The sequence below is a fragment of the Antechinus flavipes genome, chromosome 2, assembly GCF_016432865.1.
Source record: "Antechinus flavipes isolate AdamAnt ecotype Samford, QLD, Australia chromosome 2, AdamAnt_v2, whole genome shotgun sequence".
Taxonomy (NCBI): Eukaryota; Metazoa; Chordata; class Mammalia; order Dasyuromorphia; family Dasyuridae; genus Antechinus; species Antechinus flavipes.
In genome coordinates this window covers 388,468,149-388,491,478 of record NC_067399.1, presented here as the reverse complement: position 1 = coordinate 388,491,478, position 23,330 = coordinate 388,468,149, and the positions used below count along the sequence as shown (strand labels likewise).

Genomic DNA, 23,330 nt, shown 5'->3' with positions numbered 1-23,330 from the left:
ACCACTTTCTCCACTTGTTTCAATTCAGCTTCAGCACTATTGCATTCAGCTTTGCAAATTTGCACCTAAGACTTAGGAAACAGCACTTTATCTCATCAATATGAACTGAAGAGTCAGTCCCAAGCTCCCCATCCCCCTGAAAATCTGGTTCTTGGTCTCCATTTACAGATAAGAACTGAAGCAGAGAAAGGTTTTGTGGAGAACTGGGATGCTGTGTAGAGTAACTCTCCTCTGAGGTTGGGATAAGAAAGTAAGTAGTGACATTTTAGAAACCTGTTTTGATCCTGGGCTAGCCCAGGGCCTTGTTTCCTACAAAAGGAGTAAGAGAGAAAGGTTCCAGAAGACTCAGATGGGGAGTGGGAAGGCAGGTGGTGATAACTTGATTCGAGAGCTGTTCTTTTTTCATTTACAAGAATGGCCTCCAAGTAAAGCACAATGGACTCAACACATTCATTCCTCATCTTGAGGGTGACCTTTTGTTTGGTTAATACCAGTATGGAATTCCATTGGCCCTCAATCTAAAGGGGGATACTCAACGTCAGCCTAGGCTGAAAGGCCCCAAGTTGTTCTTGTCTTATAATGTTGTCAGGGATGCAGGGAAGGATGGGTGTCAGAACTGGTCTGCCACTCTTCCTCACACCAGGAAAATAAACATTTTTTTCTTCTCACCCCATCATTCTGATTAGCCTGCCCTATCTCATAATCTCACATCATAGAAATAAACAGACATATCATTATAAAGACTGCTTTTAATAACAGTACGGCATAGGCCACTTTTTAGGGGGCCCTTCCATTTTGGTCTGAGCCCTATTCAAGTGGAGGTACTTTTTTTTTTTTACCTTCTAGGGTAGCCACCTGAGGGCAGTATACATCTTCCTACTCTCCTACTAACAGACTGACTTGCCAATTTTGAATAAAGGGGTATAACCAGAATTTGAAGATAAGTTTCTTTGTTAAGATCATTCCCTATTAACCTAGAATAGTCCCAGGTATCCTTCTCCAATCAAGGACCATCTTAAAATGCCTTTACTTACTTATAGCTACAGTTCAAACCTGGGATATTGCCCTAACAAAAACAAAACACCTCAGTTATTTCTTTCCGTCCCCCAATTATTCCTGGACACAGTAAGTTATGGTGAGAAGCAAGACTACAAATCTGCTTTCTTAAGTCACTGGGCTGTGAACTTCAAGAATGCCTATATTTATCCACAAATACAGAATGTGAACTTGCCACATCTTCTCTTTAGATTACAAGCAAACAGAATTGGACCTAATCGAGTCCAGGTAAACCAAAATGGCTCGTTTCAAGTCCGAATACGACCCTTAGTGGGCACACTGGTGCTTGAAGCCTTGACTTTCTCAATTACTTTCTCTGGAGGCTCAGGCCCCAAAATAATACATGCAAAGTGTTAATAAAAATTCCACCTGGAATTTTTAAATTGGTACTTTTTAGAAATTAAAAATTAAGACCTTTATAAACTTTCATAATGTTGTTGTAACCACTAAGAGCCTCCAGAGTTAGTCTCTAGATTAAAGTCCCTTTAATCTGAGGTGAGGATGTAGATGAATTGTTCATGCACATGATGGGCAGGTTTAGGAAAGACCTATAGTATCCATCTTTTAGAAATTAAAACCCTAGTCCTTCCATTTAATGGACATTGAAATTCAAGCTAGGCTTATTAAAATCCTATCTGGAAGACAGGAAGGTTTCAGAGGTGCTGAGTCCTTTAGATTTTGACCTGTTGAAGAATGGATTACTCTTAAACTAAGCAAAAACCTTGATAAAAATCATCCAGACATGAAAGATGTCAACACTATGTAGTATAAAAAATCAGTACCTTGGTTCCAAAATGTTGAATTCTAGGTAAGTCTTTTAACTCATCTACTTTTTCATCTCTAAAATATTCTAATCTGGCCTTAACATCTGAATTATTAGAGAGAAGATATAGAAGTACTGCAAAGATGAAAAATCATTGCTATAATGTAAGAATGTTTCTTGTTGGCCTCTACTAATCCAAGGCTACTGCAAAACTCTTATTACAGATTTGCTTACTTAAGAATGGATAAAACAACTACTTTGAGTTCAGGAACTAACATTTCACCAAGTATAGTTTATGCAACTACATTCATTCCCTTGGGTTCAAATTATTGCCAAAACGATCAAAGTGCTTACCCTAAATTCAATGACTATTTTAATATTTAAACCTTTAAATAAAGGGAGACCTAACTTTGCAACCCTACAAAGCTCATTCATGCATTAAGAATCATACCCATTTATGTTGGTATCCATTATAGGAGAATTTTATTACTCAAAATAAGTCACCTACATTTATCAAAAGAAGCCAGTTTCCTTACTTGGAGATCAGCCCAAATGATGTCAGGTCAGTACTACAAACTTGAATCATTCAATTATAAAACTTTTTAGATCTTCCTTTTCTCTTGCAAGGTTTAACCTAATGCCATCTTTACCTTAAAAAAAAAAAAAAAAGCAATAGTGCTTTCTGACATTAAGTCAAAAGGGCAAATCACAGATAAAAACAGGATAAAATAGATGCTTATAATTTGAAAAATAGTTATCTGAATAACAGAAAGAAAGCAATGGAGTAAATTTCCCAAATCTCAAATACTTCTTTTATATGGAAGATGCAGCAGGTTAGTATTTAACAAGGTTATCATCTTAATTCAAGACAAGTTTTCAATTCACTAAATAGCTATAGGTGAATAATCTGTATGGCAATTAATAATTAAGGTACTCAAGTCTTTAATAGGCTGCAATTGAAATGATCCACATCTCCCTAGTGTTAAAATGCTAACAGGTAAAGTTATTTTTATAACTAACTTTCAACAGCAAAAATATATTTGCATGCTGTCTTTGAATCAGAAAATATATTTTCCCTTGAAATATCAAGTGGGAAGTGGGAGAACTGGAGTCAAATGACTGAAGACTTTTTTCTAGTGTCCTTAGATCAGGAATTCCAATTCATTTCAATTACTTTCCTTCATTAAAATCTTCTAAGGTACTTCCCTTTGTCTTTGGGGAAACCAATAAAAGGTAAAAAATATTGTAGACTCAGACAACGTGTAATTTTATGAAATCACATTAGCAAATAAATTCTGTACACAAAACTGTATTAGCTACAATTTAACACTTGTATTTATCCAAACCACTATAAGCTGTTAAAAAGAAAGAGTATATAATCACACTTAGGCTTTTCTGCAGTTCTCTTTCAAATAATTACAGTGATACTTCTAGTTTGCTTGCATAGAAACAGCTTAATCATCTATAGGCAATTTTTACTTTTAAAGTGTAACATCACCTCTTTTAATTGCTTTGTAGAGTCATTTTTTAGCTTTTCAGTGATCAAACATACATTCCCCAAATAGGAAAAAAAAAAGCAAAAATTTATTCCACTTCAAACAAAAGTTTGAGATTATCCAAAGTTTATCACATCCTTTCATTACAGCTTTTAAGTCTTGCTAGTATCAGACATTATCTAGTATTTAAAAATGCTTATGAGACTTTAGCTAGTGAAGGGATCCAAAAACTACATGAAACTTTTTTTTGGTAGAAAAGACACTTGGTAAGGATAAAAGTGCTCAAATAAGTTGTATTTCAGAAAAAGTAGCAACTATACATCAATGGCAGCAAGGGAAGGCCTCATCTTTATATGTCCGTAATGATATGGTCAGTAATTCAAGTTAGCTATAGGGTTCAAGCATAACTAGTTGGAAGTTTAACATAATCTTTAAAAAAAAAAATCTTCTTTCATGGGAAGTAGTTTTGAAGAAAAAAGTTCCTCTTAGACAAACCAGAATGTGGAAAGTATTAAATTATAAAAATATCAGAATGAAAGAAAAACAAGCCTTGGAGAGAAATATCACATTTAGGTTCAAAGTTCTGTGATCGGTGAGACACTAAGAGATAAGACAAGTTGAACAAATTTAAACCAAAAGCAGTGGACATTTATTCCTCAGATTTTTGTGCAAGAGTGTAAAGATGCATCAGAAAATGGATGGGACAGAACCTCAGGTTCTAAAGGTGTTGCTTTGTGGTGGCCTGGTTTACAATTAGATCGGGGAAGAAAAACTTGTAACTTATCTAGTTCACAAGAATGTTTCTGGCAAAGACACTGGTTTACAAGTAAAGTTTCCAACTACATCTTTTACTAGAGTCAAGTGAAGACTTCAAAAAAGCCACATACAAGTACAATTTTAAACTGGATGAACATCTTGCAAATGTTAGTGCAAAGTAATAATGTAGATTTCATCATTATGAAATTGTGCTGACGTTTTCAGGTTTGTTAAATTTTACTCTTTTAACATTTGATTCAGTTACAGAGATTAATTTACCAACAATATAAATGCATTTGTGTCATAATCCCACACACGGGAATGTCAGAAGGTTTTCATGACATGTTGCTTAGATTTTCATTAATAAAGTAAACTTTTTATTTGGTTTAACAGTCATGTTCCTTGCACACTAAACATTTAAATTTTATTGAGATGCTTTTAAACTTATGTTCCTATCTTGTTTGGTCAAATTATTTTAACACTTAGCCTGCCTTTCACAATGTAAACTGTGATTGTTTCATGATTTGGAAATGTAACTGGTCTCAATGCAGAAGTTGGGATGGGGGTGGGAGAGGAGGGAGGGTGTGGAATCCACCACTAATCTCAGCTAGACAAACTGTTCTTGAAATTAAAAAAGCCTGTTCACACAAAATTATATGTAATGACTGTAGTAATCAGTTTATTACACAGATTAATCATTCTTGAACGTACAAGCTCCAGAGGAGCAATTGGGTCTTTAAATATACACAAGTATTTCTGTCAAATGAATTTTTACCCTTACATCCAGATAGACCTAAGCAGTTAAAAAACATAAGAAAAATTAAGAGCTATTAGCTATGTATTAACTGAGAAACCACATACAAACCAAAAAGTATTGGGGGGAAGGGGGTGATGGAGAAGAGCTGGAAAAAAAAAACAACACCCATCACTCTATGTACTAATAGCTCCAATCCATTTAAGTGTTGACCAGTTAAACTTAGACCTTAAAATACAGGATGTGGGTACAATTTAATCTTGTTGGTCGAAACATTTACCTAAGATGTAGGTCCTTCAGAATAAAATGAATACAGAAACAGCTTGACGTTCTTCACCTTGCTTTTCATAACTGTTATGAGTTTAAAAGGATTCCGTTTTTAAAAAATTCTCCCACAGGTCAGCATAACTGTCCTCCCCACCCCAAACCATACAACACCCACCCCTGCCCTTGCATTGTTTATCCAATTAAGTCAATAAGGAAAGCTTTTAGTCTCACAACTAGGTTATGACTGAAGAACTGGCTTTTCACACACACACTTCTTTGCTAGGAGTCAATGTTGGTACGGGAAATACAGTATTTCTATTTTTGTTGTTCCAAGTATGTACAACACGCAGCACTGCTGTATCAGGTAAACATGTGCACAGGGGAAGATGAGGCGTGGGCTCATAGAAAGCAGTCAAATGGAAATCAAAAGGACTTTCTCTTTCAGAGTTCCCCTATCTTTATTTGTAGAGGTTATCCAATAATTTCTTTAATTACATCGCATACTTCTGAGTCCATTCCCGAGCTATTCTGTTGTACCTGTACAAAGAGAAAGTTGACTTAATAATACTCATCAGACTTTGGTTATCTTGTAGATTTTAAGTACTACATGGTAAGATTAAAAATTATATGTAGAAGTAGATACCTTTCCAGCCTAGTTAGCTAATTTGTGTTAATAAAATAAAATTAAAAAAAAAAAACCCCAAGGGGAAGGAAATTGGGTTGTAAAAAGGAAACATCCTCAAATCCCCTTCCCCTCCCCATAGCACAAAGTACTCATAACCTGATCTGTAAAGCATTTAAAGAGTGTGTGTGCGTGCGTGTGTGTGGGGGGGGGGGGGGGGGGGGGGGGGGGAGGAGGGAGGAAGGGGGAAAGAGAGAGAGAGAGAAAAAGAGAGAGAGAGAGGAGAGAGAGAGAGAGAGAGTGTGTCTCTGACCAAGTACTAAGCTTATTCTATATCTTGTTGGCCTTCTACTTCTAAGAAAGGTCTCAAATTCTTTACCTTTGGCTTACCTGAGAATGTACAATTTTCAACAGGAGCTCTGTACATAAAGGCATTTAATTACTGCAATAAATACCTGCTTTTGAAAAAACTTAACCTAAATGATAATACAAATAACTTACTACTCTAGAAAAAGTTCCATTAAATCTCAGGATCCAAACAACAGAAAAAAATATTCTGTAAGTTATTCTGTTAGAAAGGGGGAAGAGTTAAAAGTTCTTTTGCTGGTTGATCCACAATCACATAGAAAGGAAAAAGGCAAAACTTTGTTCTATTTTACTCCAAATACAACCAAAAAGTTGAAAGATCCATATCCAACTATTTCAAGTCTAGCCACTAGGTAGCAATTTTACTATGAGACATAAAGATGACCACTGAAGGATGACCTTTCAAAATGAATCTCAAAATGAAGGTTTTCTAAAGGAAAAAAATTCTGTGTTGCACTTTTTTATTTTCCCCACTAGATGCTGCCAAATGGTGTTGTTGATTTCTTTATCCTCTTTGCTTTACAACTTAAATCAATTTGAGTAGTTCATTTACAATGTACAAGTTTTTGATTAAAAATATATTATATCCCCACTTAGGTATGAACTTGTAAGTAAATATAAAGTCTTTTATAAAGATGCATCAGACATTAATTATCTTTAACGATTTATCTCCCTTATTTGACTTCCATACTTACTTTTCTCTATCTGTTTTGTAGATCCGTGCAATCTCAGGCACTAAAGGATCATCTGGATTGGGATCACACAACAGAGAACAGATGGACAAGAGTACTAGGAAAAGAACAAACAGCAATTTTAGCAGGGAGTAAGGAGAAAATCAAATGAGACATTCCCTGACTTCAGCCAGACAGTATTTATCTGTTATTCTTAGGGACTAAGGATTTCATAAAATTTTCAGTGTTCTAATTTTAAAAGTAATTAGTTAGCATTAAGTAATTAAAGCAAGTCTAGACAAACAGAACACATATTATTGTAAAATAAAGCACATTCTTGAAAATAATTTAAAACTATAGCTCAAAAGATCACTAAACTATATATACAAGCTGACCCAATAACCATTACTTGGCACATACTCCAAGGGAAAAGAATTATATATAGAAAAATTTCATACCACTACTTTTGGTGCAGCAAAGAACTGAAAGAAATGGATGCACATCAGCTGATGTGCTAATGGCTAAAGAAAATACATTAACATAATAGGATATTACTTGAATAGTAACAAAGAGAGAAAAAAAGAAAAGGAAGAATAAAAGAAAAAAATCAGTAAAGTGATTAATATATTAAAAAAAATGAAAATATATGCATTATTCCATGCCTACTGACTTATCACCTCTGCAAAGGAGTCTCATCTCTCTTCTTTGAAATAATGCTGCTTCTTTTGTCATTTTGTAACATTCACTTCTAATTGTTTTGTGCTAGTTATTCATCTCCAAGCCCCCATTCCCATAGTTAAGTTATTGTATGTACTGTTTTCATGGCTCTACATATTTTAATTCATATAAGTCTTCCCATAATTCTGTATATATGTTTGTATGTGTATTAGTCATTTTTTACAGCACAGTAACATTCTATTACATTTATGTCCCATAATTTGTTTAGCCCTTTCCTAACTAATAGACATCCCCTTTGTTTCCAGTACTTTGCTAACACAAAAAAGTGCTACTATAAATAGATTGGCATATGTGTCATAAGTCTGTTCTTTTTATCAGTGCCCTCCTTGGGGTATGTACCTAGTTAAATTGAGATTCTAAGTAAAACAATACAGACATGAGTTGCTTTTTATACATAATCTAAATGGTTTTTCTAAATAGTTGTATTAATTCATAGCTTCACCAACAATTCAGTAATATACCTATTTTCCACAATCCTCCAACATTGACTATTCTCATCTTTTATTGTTTTTGCCAAGTTAATGGGTATGGGGTGGAAACTCAATGTTGGTTTGATGTGCATTTCTTCTACTAGTGATTTGAAACATTCTTTCATTTAGTTATGAAATAATTTCTCAAAAGAACTGCTATAAATATCTCCAAATGCCTGATGGTTGGTTTTATCTACATTTGTTTGTATATGTGTTAGTATTAGTGTATAAGTTGAGTACTAAAATTTCATATGAGAAATTAAAAGTATGATGATAGGCAAAGGGGAGAAAAATATATTCCTATCTTCTGATAACATGATAATCTACATAGAAATCTTAAGCATGAACAACAGAGATGGAAAATTAAAGTTGATTTCTCACTAGAAATTATATCTAAATTTGAAACTTTAGGCTTAAGATTTTATTCAGGTCAGATTCCACAATACACATAGTATAAGCTGTAATTTATATTAATTACTGTTTTAAAACACAGTGTACAAATAATGCAATAAACCGATTCCGTTTTTAACGGAGATAATTGTTTTCCCCCCTATTTTTAATGGATATTTTATACACACACCCCTTTTTCCCCTTAAAAAAATTGATTAAAAAACTAACAGGGAATAATGCCCTTTAATCATGCTTTTTTTAGATTTTAGAGCTAGGGGGAACATTTAGGAACATCTAGTCCAATACAGTCATTTTACAGATAAGAAAACTAAGGCATGGAGAGATAATAACTTGATCCTATAATTATATATATGTATGTGTGTGTGTGTGTAACACACTCCAGTGAACTCAATATTAAAATATAATTTGTATCCTGCTAATATAATATAACATAAAATGTTTTTAATAGGTATACAAAGTACTGTTCTTATATCATATCTCATGCTACTACCAGTTCTGTTATTTCTCATCCATCAAACTTTTTAAAATTCGATTTTATTTTACTTTCAGCTCCAAATAAAATTCTTTCCTCTTTCCTCCCTGTCTCCCACTAAGAAAGCAAGAAAAAACAAAACCAATTACAAATAAGTAATCATCACCCATCAAACTTTGATGTTCTCTCATAAACTGAAAATTTTAATTCCTTAGCTTTTCTTTCCCAACAGTTAATAGTGTTAATTAATAGTGTTAGCAAAGTCTTTAAATAAAGTTAACCTCTTCCAGCTCAGTTCTTATTCTATATATCTAGAAACATTAACTATACCATCTTTTTGGGAAGCAGATACTCTACTGTATGCTTTGAACAACAGGTTACTTTTGTGAATTTGATCAAATACTTTCAGACTGAAAACTGTTAAGTTTATGTAGCTTATTCATTCCAAAAACATTCATTGAGCACCTACTATGTATTACTCAAAAGATACTGGGCAGGAAATACAAAGATGTTTTAAGATGTCATAATAAGCTTAGAGGCTTATTAAACATAATATGGTTATCATGTTGCTTTTAAAAAGCTTGTTCTAAATGCTTTTAAGTCATATGATGGTAATATAATAAATGTTGCTTACCAACTTAAGGAAAGTATTTTCAGAAATTTGATTATTAATTTTAAACAAGCTAACATTAAATATATGAAAAGTGAAGAATTTTCTATTAATCAAAGCATTTCTTTATAAAGGAAATGAACAAGCTCTACTTTTGTGTTAACATTTTCAGTGAGAATTTAGAATTTCATACTATGACACAAGCAGAACAATAGAAATTAACCTTCATTTCTAATTTTTTCAATTCAAATGATTTTTGATGTTAGCACAATTGTCTGAAATCTCTTTACTGCTTCTGTGTACAGAATGACATGGAATCCTTGCTAAGATCAGAATTTTAAAGATGTTTAAGATATTATTAGATATTATATGCCTAGTCACTTCAATTTAAACACTTCCACAGTACTGCCCTCCAATTTGAGTATATAATTTACTTTCCACAAACTGAAATTGTTGCTTATTTTATTTTTTTAACTTTAGTTAAGATGAGCATTATTCTTAGAAATCTGGAAGTCATGGAACATAAAGTGAAATAGTTTTTTATGGGGAGTGAATTGGAAACAATTGGAAATTCATACAACATCTTTTACATATCTAAAAAGTAATATTGTCATCAGTACATAAATGTAAGACTCAGAAAAATAGAGAACTCTAAAGGAAATGTTCTTAAGATGTTCATTTTTTCCCCTTCTAGTTCCTTTGGCCTTTATACTTTAGTACTCTAGTAGTAATTTCCAAATAATTATAGCTGGCATTTATATGATATCTTTTGAAAAGTCTTTTACAATTGTCTCATTTGATCTTCATAGCAATCCTGAGAGGTAGGTGATACTCTTATCTTCATTTTATAGTTGGGGAAACTGGGGCAGGTAGAGATAACCTGCCTGGTTTACACAACTAATAAGTGTCTAAGGTCAGATCTGAATTCAGATCTTTCTAGTTCCACATTTAGCACCTGGCTGTCCAAATGGTACTTATAAATCATTAATTCTAATAAATGACACATTAATTCTAATACATTTTAATAATGACAAAAACCAGACTTCCTGGTTTTCCTCAAATAATTAACTCAGAGTATGAAAAAAACTAGAAAGCAACAGTGAACTATGTAATCTATGTACAATGTTAGCTGAGACAAACCAGTCCTGTTCATGAGTTAAACTAGTATTCTCACTACTTGAACTAATTTCAAATACCTGCTATGAACTATCATGATAATGATTATAAAACTTAATTTTTCTTTTTAGAATCATATAATTAAATCAGTATCTGTTAGAGCTTCCAAACTATTCTTTTAACTACCTGGAAAACATTTTAATATTTTTGTTACTTTTCTTCTTGAGCTTTGGTTAACTGATTGACTTTTTTTATGTGTCTTCTATGCACCCCACCCCTCCACCCATTCTCTTTCAAAGTAATGGATCATTAGTAGATTATTTGTTAAGTTCTTTATTTAAGGGCTTGGACACAAAGATTTTTAATATTCACCCTTTTCATTAGCATCTGGACATTTAGATTTTTTTCAATTCTAACAGCATACCAAATGGCTTTCAAAAATATTCAACACACATATCCCTTGAAAATCATTCGGATTTACAATGGGCATAATATAATAACAACATGTTGATTTTGAAAACACAGAGACTGCACTAAGGGACTCACAACTAAACTAGTAATGACTTTACAAAGGTGTTTACAAATTCCACTTAATATTTAACATGTATTGGTCTACCTGCCATCTAGGACAGGGGGTGGGGGAAAGGAGGGGAAAAGTTGGAACACAAGGTTTTGCAAGAGTCAATGCTGAAAAATTATCCATGTATCTACCTTGTAAATAAAAAGTTATAATAAAAAAAAATAAATTCCATTTAGCCAAATGAGGCATGCCTTAAAAGAAACTGAAATTTCAAGAAGGCTGATACAATATTCTAAATGAAATTACAAATATCACTGATTCAAAACAGTTTAATATTTTTTCATATTCTAGCAGAGCCTACCTTAAAAAATAGATTTCTAGATATGGAAGGAAACAAAAGATCAAGACTTCTTTTTTTTTTAAGGTGAAAATAAAGTTATGAATACATTTATAGCTTCATAGAAATACCTCCTCTCTTTGTAACCAATCAGATCAGGTTAGTCATGATTCTAACCTTAGTGAAAGCATTCAAAGACAGTCATAAATACGATCCAAAAAGCCCTTGCATTACAAGAAGGCCTACAAAGAGGAGAGACCTTCTCTGAAGATATAGGTTTAATTTGTAGTTATTAAAGGGCAAAAGACTTTTAAAGCTGTCTTTTTTTGGGGGGTGGAGTGGGGTGGGAAAGGTAATTGCTAATGATATGTTTTGTACAAGCGTAATTTGTGATGTTGATTAGAAGCCTAGAGGCTTGAAATCTGTTTGTAGAAAACTATATATAAATAATAGTATACAGCAAGAATTAGTAAAATATGGTCTGTGGAATAAATAGTTTTAATAATTCTTAGTTTATAGACTATGCAAAAACAAGAAGTAGGCTAGATTTGACCCACAGTCTGTAGTTTGCCAGTCTCTGATATGTTATTGTTCAATTATGCTCATGACTTCATTTGGAGTTTCCTTGGCAAAGACATTTTGAAGTAGTTTGCCATTTCCATCTCTATCTCATTTTACAGATGAGAAAATAGAGAAAAAACAAGTTCAAGTGACTTGCCCAGGTCACACAATTTGATAGTCTGAGGCTAGATTTGAATTCATGACTCAGTAGCAGGAATTATACTTGTATATTATCACATCTAGCCATTCCTCCATTCTTTTATATTTTATTTTTTCCAGTTACATGTAAAGCAATTTAACATATATTTGTAAAGTTTTAAGTTCCAGATTTTCCTCCTTATTTCTCTTCCCCCTGCCTCAGAAGGCACATGTGAAGTTTTGCAAAACATTTCCATAAAAGTAATGCTGTGAAAAAAACCACAGACCCACACCCACCCCTGCCTTGGGGGAGGGGGGGGGGGGCAGCAGCCAAAAATACAAGAAAAATGAAGTAAAAAAACAAAGTATGCTTCAGTCTGTTTTCAGACACAATCAATTCTTTCTCTAACTCTGGATAACATTTTTTATCTTTACTTCAGTAGTCTTGGATCACTGTATTAGTAAGAATGGCAAAATCATGCACAGATGGCCATCCTACAACATTGCTATTACTTTGTACATAGTACATTTCACTTTGCATAATTTCATGGAAGACTTTCCAGGCTTTTCTGAGAGCATCCTGCTCATCATTTTCCATAGAACAACAGTATTTAATCATAGTCACACACCACAATTTATTCATTCATTTCCCAACTGAAGGGCAGTCCTTTAAATTCTAACTTTTTGCCCTGAGAAAAGAGCTGCTATATTTTTGTACAGATAGGTCCTTTTTCTTTTTAATCTCTTTTGTCATCCCTTCACTCTTGAAATGACATCTCCAATTTTTAAACTTTGATCAAGAGGTATGCATGTGCTCAAATTTGAAAATACCTTAAGCTATCCTTGCCTATCAGGCATTCTTTGTTCTCTATAATGATGAATGACTTAAAGTAAAGACTTTTTAATCTGAGAGATTCATGAATTTCGATGAGGAAAAAAAATATTAACTGAAACTTAGTATTTCCTTCTACAAATCATAATAGTATTAATAGTATCTATGATACTGTCACAAATAGGAATAATATTTTCATATCACATTATAGTTGTAAATCTTAAAATAATTTGTGCTAATCACCATTTCTACATTACTATAGTTCTAAGACCTGATGCCAGATCATACATGATCAATCGTCTTCATCTACAGACTGTATTTCAATGTGATTTGTTTCTGTTGTAATATTTTATTTATTATTTTATGTTATTCTTTAACAGCATTATTCATTGCCAATTGCCAAAAGGGTCTATATGACAAAAAAAGTTAAGAACTGCTGCTTTAAAGGAACACGACATCACAAGTGTGATTACTGTTTACTCTCTAACATAATATGCTGCTTTATTTATTTTTCCTGGTTATACGTGTACATTAATTTTTTAAAAATATACATTTCTTTGAGTCATGTTGGGAGAGAAAAATCAGAACAAAAGGGAAAACCATAAGAGGAAAAAAAAAACCCAGAAAAAAAAAAAGTAAACATAGCAATGTTGATTTACATTGTAAATCCATCCAATTTTGTATGAACAGAAAAATCACTGATTTTCTGTAGATACATGTCACTGTAAAATATATTTGTAAATCTGTAATAACCATTTAATTACCTTTTGAAATAGTTAGTGCTGGTGACCACTGTGACCGTAGAATATCAAGACAAATGCTGCCATTACTGTTAATATTTGGATGGTAAATTCTTGTTGTAAATGCAACCTAAAAGAAAAAGTTTCACATAAATTTGTTTATCCAAATTATTTTTATAATGCGTAAAGGAAAATGATAAACATAGTTTACCTACCTTAGGTGGTTTGAAGGGATAATCTGTTGGGAAATGAATTGTCAAGAAAAATACTCCACCCTGATAGGGACTATCATTCTGTTGATGAAGAGAAAAAAGTGGTTATAATGAATGACTTAACACATTCTATTCTACAACAAAATTAATCTGAATACTTACTGGCCCCATTATTGTAGCTTGCCAATGGAACACTGAAAGAGAACAATAAATCATTAGCTATTTATTATCCCAAATATCAACTACTATAATCTCTAAATTTAGTTCATTATTTGACAATAACTTATCACTGAGAAGCTCAATGTACATTATAAATATCTGATATTGAAACTAGGGCAGAGTGAATTTATTTTATGAATCGCAATTAGAAGTATGAGTCAAATGAAAGTCTAGAAAGAAATCTAGTCTAGCTGTTATACTAAAATGATGTAAAAATCCTAATTAAAAATAATTATGATTGAAATATCTGTCAAAGATAATTACGTAGAATAAATTCTTAAAATAATACCATTATCCTATAACAGAGGTCTTAAGAGTAATACAGTAAAAACTCATAATGATTCTAGTGGTACTAGATAGAAGTAATTGACAGGCCAATATGAATAAGTAAATTTTCACTATGGCAATTAAAATGATTTAAGAGGCAGTTAGGTGGTTCAGTGAATAAAGTGCTTGGCTTGGAATAAGGAAGCCCTGAGTTCAAATCCAAACTCAGATACTTAACTATCTATGACTCTGTAAGTAACATCATCCCTTAGCCTTAATCCATTGGAGAAGGAAATGGCAAACCATTTCAGTATCTTTGGAAAGTATGGTCCAGAGGGCCACAAAGAGTCAGACACAATTGAACAACAAGATCCATAAGAATCTTAATCTCACTGTTTAGAGTAGGCTTCTTAACCCTAACCCTAGCATTTCATTATAACTGCTTTCCTTTGTACCCTTATATTTTAGTTTATATATATATATATATGTATATATATATATAAAACACATTCTGAAAAGTGGTTTATAGGTTTGAAATTATCAAAGATGTTCATGACATTTAAAAAAAGGTTAAGAACTCTTATTCTAGAGTTATCTGTACCTCAAAAAAAGATACACTGCAAAAGTTCTACTGAAAGTTAGGCTTGTTGATGGGCAAAAGAGATTATGAAGCATTTTTAAAGTAATGTCCCCTTCCCCAAGGAAACATAAGACAGAATATTTTCCAGAAATAACACTGTCCTTGAAAAGGTCCCATTCTGATACTTCATAATGGTATGAAAGTGACAGAGACAGAGAAACAAAGATATACAGAGAAAGAAAGCTGTGTCTGTACCAGTGTTATCAAGTAAATATAATACTGAAATATAAATTACAAAGATCTACCTACAAGCCATTTCAAATTCAGCCTACAGTCTGCAGATATGCAGAGATAACAATCCAAACACACTGGCTTCTGTAATAAGACAAATATGTGAATCAGCCTAAGAAACCAAAAGAGACCTGATTTGTTTCCCTGACAAATTATAACTGGGTCAACTGGGGAATAAACCTACAATGATAATAGGTAATAACTGTTGATATTTTCCTATGGGGTTAATAACACTCCTATTGAATCATTGGCTAAAAGAAATATCTTCAAACATTTTTGGTGAACAGATTACTATACCTTTTTCTAAGCTCTACTGGAAATCTTTTGGCCTGGAGAAACCAGAATTTGTTTCTAATTTGTTTTGCCTTTTCTCACAAAAACTGTTAATGATAGGAATCAAATGTTTTAGTAATAAAGCTCATTAGACAAAAGTGTTGTTTTAGGAATTAGGAAATATATTTATTTTACAATATAAACAATTAAACTATAATGAGACTGATATGTCCCATTAAGTTTATATTACTTAAAACAATTATAAGTGCACACTAAGCTACTTTGTGCTTACCTGGGGTTTAACTAAAGAACTATAAGTTTCTTAATGATAAAAGCCAAGTGCTAATTTGTCACATATCTCCTATGAATACCTCATGTGATCTTTTGCACACATGGGAAGTATTTTAAAATGCTTCAAATAAATCCATCAATAGTCAATTAACTATAAAATCAAACCATCAAGTGCTGATTTCTTTTTTTAAACTTTTTTCATGTAAGCTTTTTTTTTTAAGTGCTGAGTTCATAATAGATCAAATATTGCACTTAAAATAAAATAATTTGTTCAAAGGATAATAGTCAAATATCTAAGAATCAGATGAAAGATTAATACCAACCTAGAACTGTTGCAAGATGAGCTATTGTTGGTTATGTAGCAAGAATGCAGAGTCAATTCAGAACTACTACCACCCAAAAGCACAAGTAAGGCAAAAAGTGCATTAAGATGAACTTCTAATTGATAGAATGATAACCAAAACAAATCTGAAGAGGCATTTTTTAAAAGAAAGACTATTTTGCCTTTTTTTTTAAATCAGGAACCTTTTTATTAAAATCAATTTAAATTAAATTGCTAATTTCATGTAATAATTTTAACAAGAGGAACCAGAAAGACAATGGATAGGGGCTTTTAAAAGCAGACTTTTAAAAAAAGAAAAGCCTCCAAACCCTTGCTTCCAATGATCTCAATATCTATGCAGAATTTTATGTTTCTAAATGCTTTCATAGACAATATTTTAGCTGATTCTCACCACAACCTGCGTAACAGATGTTACAGATTAAGTAACTCAACTGAGGTAGTAACAGTAAGCAGCACAGTCCTCTTGCCTTGGCCCAACATTTATTTAATTATAGCCTTAAGTTAGAAAGTGTTTAAGTACTACAAATACTAAATATTCAAATGTTCTGGGGAAGAGAGCACTTTAAATTAAGTGATTAAATTCTAGAGGCCTACACAAGATTTGAGCATCAAAATAATAACAAAAACTACCTCCGAAGTGAAAAAAAAAAAAAAAAATTAAATAATTCGAAATTTAGAATATTTTGCATAATGAGGTTCAAAACCCTTTTACTTATATTGAAGAGACTCCTCCAAAGATTGTATTGGGTTTAAACAAAACACTGATTTAAAATGTACAAACAAAAGAGCAAAACATACAAACAAAAAACACTTGGTTAAGAGCCAAGGATTAAAAATATATTTTTTCAGTTCTTCTAGCCATTCAATTTTCTGATGCGATATTTTGTCATGTTGGTTCAACAACAGAACTTAAATAAGACAAATTTGAATTAATGACCTTAAGTTGACCAAAGACTTTAATCTTTAAGTTTCTGAAAGCAATTTCTTTTATTTTAGCAGATTGTATCAGTGGTAAGAAACAAGCTATACTTCAAACTAGAAATCTCTCACATTATGAGTTTATAAACAGCTCAGAAAATTCTACTAAAATATTTATCATCAAAGTTAGTAGCTACAAACTTAAGCCTGTGCTGTTAATTGATAAAAATTCCAACCTCACTAAAATCTGCTATTAAAAATGGTCTAAGAAATTGCTTAAAAAAGAATATATCCCAGATGGCTAACTCTTCTTACACTTCTGGTGCTAGAAGAAAAAACTTAACATCAAACCGAATCATATAATCCAAATTGACAAAAGCAGTTTGGCTTAAAAATTAAATTCAATTAAAAATTAAATTTAATGATTATTTAAGGAGAATACTGAATATGCCAAAGATAATATTTATTAATGTTTGAGAGTCAATCTCAGAAAATGTTTATTTGAATGCAGAAGTCTTTAGAGATTTGTTCAAACAAGTGTTTTAAAAAAAGGCAAATTAAGTAATAGTTTAAGTCATGGATATGTCTTCAGCTTGTTTTTTTTTTTTTTTTAAACATTATGTGTATGTTTCTTCCTGCCTGTTACATTATTACAGAAAAATTTAAAAGTTTTATACAATAACCTAAAAAAGTCAATATGTAGCTGCAAATACCATCTCTCATTCATAAGATAAAGGCTAAGGAAGCAGTTTAGTATAGTGCACAAGCATATCAGAAGTGCTGAATTTAAGTCCAGATTTTGCCAAGTAAAAATTATATAATCTTGAATACTTATCCACTTTGATAAATCACTCTGAACCTCAATTTCTTCATCTGTAAAATGGAATAATGAGTCCTTATATTTAAGGACTTGTGGAGCTCAATTGAAATAACATATCTGTGCCAAGACAATTCTTAACAAAGTTATTTTAGTGTTAACAGATTCCCTCTGGTTCTAAATAAATTAAGAACAATGAATCAGTCTTTAGACCTTTCTACTTACTCATACAAAACAAATACAAACCTGATATAACTCTCTAGTTCTCTCTCTCAGTTCTTTACAATGGACCTTTTTAAAAGTAAAGATCCTAAAACTAAAAGTCTACAAGGAACATTTAGTTGAACAAATGGAAGGATATCCTCCAAATATATGAGATTTAGCTTCTCTTTGGACATCTAAATGCTTAGACACTTATTGAGCATTGATGCTATCAAATATGATAAAGTAGAAGGTATTTTATTTAACCAAGGAAGAGTTTTCTAGATAATGTTTTTTCTTCTTGGTAACAAGAATGTGATTGTACCAATAATCTTGGTTAATTACAAAAGCAAAGATAAATTTCTTCAGATGTGAAAAAACACTTGTTTGATGACTCAAAAGAGAGCTTCTGACCTCCAAAGACTGTTATGGTGGAAGTTTTCGATCTCTTTCTCAGCTTTGAGAATTCTGGTTGAAAATTCAGCCAAAAGGAAAAATTACAATTACATGGACAATTTGAAGGAGATAGTTTATCTCTAAGAAGGAATAGCTCATCTTTTTTAAAAAAAATCCTAAATACATAATGGAATTGGGCCAAAAAGTAGGAGGAAAAAAAATACTAAATTGTTTTTCACCATTTAGTTTTAAATTTATCATATGTACACAATTAATACATCCATGCCCTTAAGCCATAAAGGAATCCTTTTAAAGACTTTTATTTTTAGTTCTTAATGTTTTCACACTTGTGTATTCTAAGAAAACTTAAGTTCATACACATAAACACAGCCTTTAAAAAAAAAAATCCACATCAAAATCATAACCTAGGGGGAAAAAGTCATCTTGTGCAAATGCTTCAAAAAGTTAATCTACTTGAAAAGATCCTTTTTCTGTAAGTCATAGGCACAAACTCATTCTCAAGGATTTCTTATTGATAAGTATAATCTAAAATAGTCTTCCTGAATAGCTGTCTAGGCAACTAGATGGAAAAGGAAATGCTCTACCAAAGTAGAGTTAACAATACTATTTATAACTAGCTACTAACAGTAGTACTAAGTCCATGCAAATGACTTCTTTTAGGCAGTACTCTGAGCACCTAGAACTTTCAAACAATTGACAAACTAAATACTAAGGATTCTTAAGCACATTTCAATATAAAAACACACAAAACCACTTATCAAATCTCCTCTTGTGCTTTTTAAGGAAGATAACTTGCTGTTTAGAGCTGAAGTCAAGATCTTCTGCTTGAAATATCCTTGCCAAAAAAAAAGAGTAGGGTTTAAGAACCAAGCTGTTTATACTAGGTGGACAAATGTTTAATGAAAATTCATAGTAGTTATGGGGAAAAACATATTAGTTTTAGTCAGCTTCTGATTATACCTTCCTTGTTACTAAAAGAAAGCTTCTCAAAAAAAGTACATATTCACTGCCTTATTACCTTACAACATATGTTCTCATAAAGAAGATTCCTATCAGATTTTATATATTCTACATAGCACTCAGAGATACACAATTTCTGAATGATTTCATGAAATACTTACTGTCATCTCCAACAGGACCTGCTGAACACTGAGCTGGGGGGTCACGTGCCAGGTCATTCAACTCCTTTAAAAAAAAGAGGAGAGATTTACTTGATAGAACGATACCAAAATCTTATCATTTTGATAGAGTTGTATTTTTTAACAGGTCTACAGTTTCTTTTTCCTACTTCTCCAAATAGCTCCTCTTCCCAGGGATCAGCAGTCTAAAAATCCTGATGGCAATGTAATATTAAATTCAAATGAGTCTTCAGAATTTCATTATATTCAAGTTGCATTCTTGTCCAGGACCTACTCTCCCTTTCCCCCATTCAAATGGCCAATAATGAAACATTCTATTTTTTAGTAGATAAATTTAGTAGGTAAATTCTGTTATTAAAATAAAGGTACAGAAGACTTCTGAAGATCCCCCTCCTCCAAATAGTAATGTTCCTCAATAGTAATGTTCTTATACAGCAACAGCAGATTTCCTGGCAAAGGCACAAAGGTCTCATCTATTTGGGCTTATTCCTAATAGTCTTCCAATTTCCTAACAAGGTTCTAGAATACAACCCTCTCAGTGTCAGCCATTGACTAGCTTAAATCAACAATCTCAAGAAGTCACTAAGAATAATACATATACAATAATATATAGTAATGAAAATCATAACTTTTGAATCTTTTAAAGATTGGTTCTTTTTTTTTTTCCATGTGTGAGGCAATTGGGGTTAAGTGACTTGCCCAGGGTCACACAGCTCATAAGTTAATACTTCTGTGTCTGAAGCCATATTTGAACTTAGGTCCTCCTAACTCCAGGGCTCGTGCTCTATCCAGTTTTTAAAATGTCTGAAGTTTTCTGCTTCTATTAACTGAAACAAAAGTGCTTTGCTTAGTTATTTATGCTCTGTGTGTGTGTGTGTATCTATATCTATATCTATCTATCTGTCTATCTATATCTCCTGGTATCAGTAGTGTTTTAAAAGAATGTATAAAATGAGGAAAACAGGATAGTCCAGGAACTGGGATTTCAAATAGTTCTAAAATATATACAGATGTTATAGCACGCACTGTGCCTCAACCCTAAGATACTTCTAGTTTTAGGTGTTGCTTTTTCTATATATCTCAAGGAATCAAATGGGAAAAATGGAGGGGTTTGGAAGAAGGAATTTTCTCTAAGTCCTTAATTCTTTCTCTGGCAATAAGCATTTCAAAAAAATGCCTATCTACACTATCACCAAAGCGCTGCTTGATTTGAGTCTAAGTATATATTTCTTTTATTTACTAAAGCAATGCTAGCTAAATATAGGTTTTCAAAAAATTTTTATTTTTTAAAATTCTGAACTAAAATACTAAATAAAATGAGCTATAAGAGGCATTTAGCAAACTTTTTCTTGTTGTTGCCAAACTATCAAGTAGATGGATTTAACCTGTAATTCTTTTATCTTTTACTCTATTAAAAAACAAAAGTTAACATTTTTACATTAAAGGTAACATCAAGCAATAAAATCTAGAAGCATTATTATTTTTATTTGATTCAGATTTGCTTGAGTCACCCACATTTGACAGCTATTATAGCTTCCATTTAATAAGAGCCTACTATAAAATGAGCCTGCTTTTAAGGAGGGAAAAAAAGTGTTAAACCAGACACATGTTCCATTAACACAAATTCAATGTCCAAATCACAGGAAATAACGTTATTCAAAATAGTCAAAAGCAGTATGGTTCAGTGGAAAGAGTGCTAGTTCTTGGGAGTCAAAAGACACAGAGTTTATATTTGGGCTGGGTGAATTGTAAAACTTTGGACAAGTCAAAGAACTTCATCTATAAAATGTGAGGGTTGGTAAGGTTCCTCAGAAAAGTGATGTCAAATTCAAATAGAAATGGAGGTCACTAAATCCATATATTAAGAATTCTTTTACGTAAAACTCTGATGAGTTTCAAAATGTATTGTTTATGTTTATTATTGTATTTACTTTATTTCCCAATTGCATTTTAATCTGGTTCTGTACCTGGGAGTTATGAGCTACGCCATACAAATCTAACTCTAAGACAGTTTCAAAAATATGTATTGAGAATATACTAAAAGAAACAAGCACAAAGTCCAAGTCCTCAGCTTACAATGTAGAAGTGAGAAAAGCCAAGTATTATAAGCAACAGATTTTACACACACACTCACACACAGCATGATGTTAACTTTCAACAAAGATCATTTTATAAGGTGCTAGAAATATTCAAAAGAGGAGAGGGAGAAAAGCTTATTTAAGCCGAGTCTGGAAAGATGACTGGTATCTTCAGTGTAAGAGGAAAGGAGAACTTTCCTGGCAAAGGCACAAAGGTCTCTTAATTTGTGCTTATTCCTGCATGGTCTTCCATTTTCCTAAGAAGGTTCTAGGATACAACTCTCTCCTAGTGTTAGCCACTGACTAGCTTAATCAACAATCTCAAGAAGTCATTAAGAATACATATGCAATAAGCAAAGGATCTTTAAATAACTATCCCTACACTTTACTTGTCTGCTATGTCTACCCAAAATTAATCAAGTCTTCTCATTTTCTTTTAGCTAGCAGCAAGTAGTTGAAAATAACTTATCAATAGTGGTGGTGAAATAGCAATCTTCTTACAGGATTACAAATAACTGGACTTTGGGCAGAGATTAGGATGGTAAGGACAGCTAAAGATAAAACCTCTATAAGTTTATAGAACAATCCCACTATATGTCACTAAATTCTATTTCTTTCCTTCATCCATTACTTTTCTTAGAGCTCAGATCTAATTATAGGAAATAGAAACAGAAAGAGGGTAGAACCACAGACATAACATGGCATAGAAAAGCTAAGTATACCAAAAAACAAAAAAACCCATTAAGAATACTCTCAATAATCTAATACAGAATTGTATATAGTACTGTGCTCAATACCATGGAATTTAATAATTTTTAAGTTAGAAGGCTATTCCTATCCCCAAGGAGAATGCAATCATTTAGATGAAATCTTTGTTCTTTGTTATATAGTAACTTTGTTTTTTGTTCAGTCAAATCCTCTTTGTGACTTAAGACCATATAGCACACCAGGCAAATTTTAATACTGTCCATGGGGTTTTCTTTGCAAAGATACTGGAGAGGTTTTCTATATCCTTCTCCAGTGGATCACCTTTTGTCAGAACTCTCCACTATGACCTGTCCATCTTGGGTAACCCTTTACGGTATAGCTCATAGTTTCATTGAGCTACGCAAGCCCCTCCGCCACGACAAGGCAGTGATCCAGGAGGGGAATATGCACACTAACAGACATAAATTACATTACAATTGTAACTAGTCTTATCTGAACACTATACTTCCCCTGATCTTAACACAATAGATGTTAAATGTATATACATAAAAAGTTTAAAAAATTTAAAAGTATGAAGCAGTAAAAGACAGGAAAAAATATTGCCCTAACGGTTTACAATTATAAGAGCTACGTCCAGGTGCAAACACAAAGTGTTATAATAGGTTAAGGATTCAATTACTGTGATTTGGAATTAATCAGGAAGTCTTCCTGATAAAGTAGGAAAAGCATTTCTTCTACAATTAAAAGATGTAGGATGATGCTTACAGTAGAATAACCTTGGAGCAAGTCACTTAACATCCCTGGACCTCAATTTCCTTATCAGCAAAATTAAAATGTTGAACAAGATGACCTCTGGGGTTCATAAAGTAAAGAGAAATAC

The 23,330-nt window shown here is 32.4% G+C and overlaps 1 protein-coding gene across 3 annotated transcripts in view; it reads right to left on the bottom strand.

Annotated features, from left to right (window-relative positions):
• Window positions 1-4,723: 4,723 nt before the first annotated feature.
• Window positions 4,724-23,330, bottom strand: part of UBE2D2 (ubiquitin conjugating enzyme E2 D2) — a 40,816-nt gene continuing 22,209 nt past the window's right edge. For 2 of the 3 annotated variants that reach the window (XM_051978519.1, XM_051978521.1), the window contains exons 2-7: window positions 19,647-19,710; window positions 14,071-14,102; window positions 13,912-13,989; window positions 13,721-13,826; window positions 6,776-6,869; window positions 4,724-5,629 (exon numbers count right to left, since the gene is read on the bottom strand). In XM_051978519.1, coding sequence (XP_051834479.1) covers window positions 5,584-5,629; window positions 6,776-6,869; window positions 13,721-13,826; window positions 13,912-13,989; window positions 14,071-14,102; window positions 19,647-19,710 — 420 coding nt within the window. In that variant the 3' untranslated portion in view covers window positions 4,724-5,583. Of the gene's footprint in view, window positions 5,630-6,775; window positions 6,870-13,720; window positions 13,827-13,911; window positions 13,990-14,070; window positions 14,103-15,283; window positions 15,306-19,646; window positions 19,711-23,330 lie in introns of those variants that run through there. The other variant, XM_051978520.1, reaches the window with a different exon arrangement.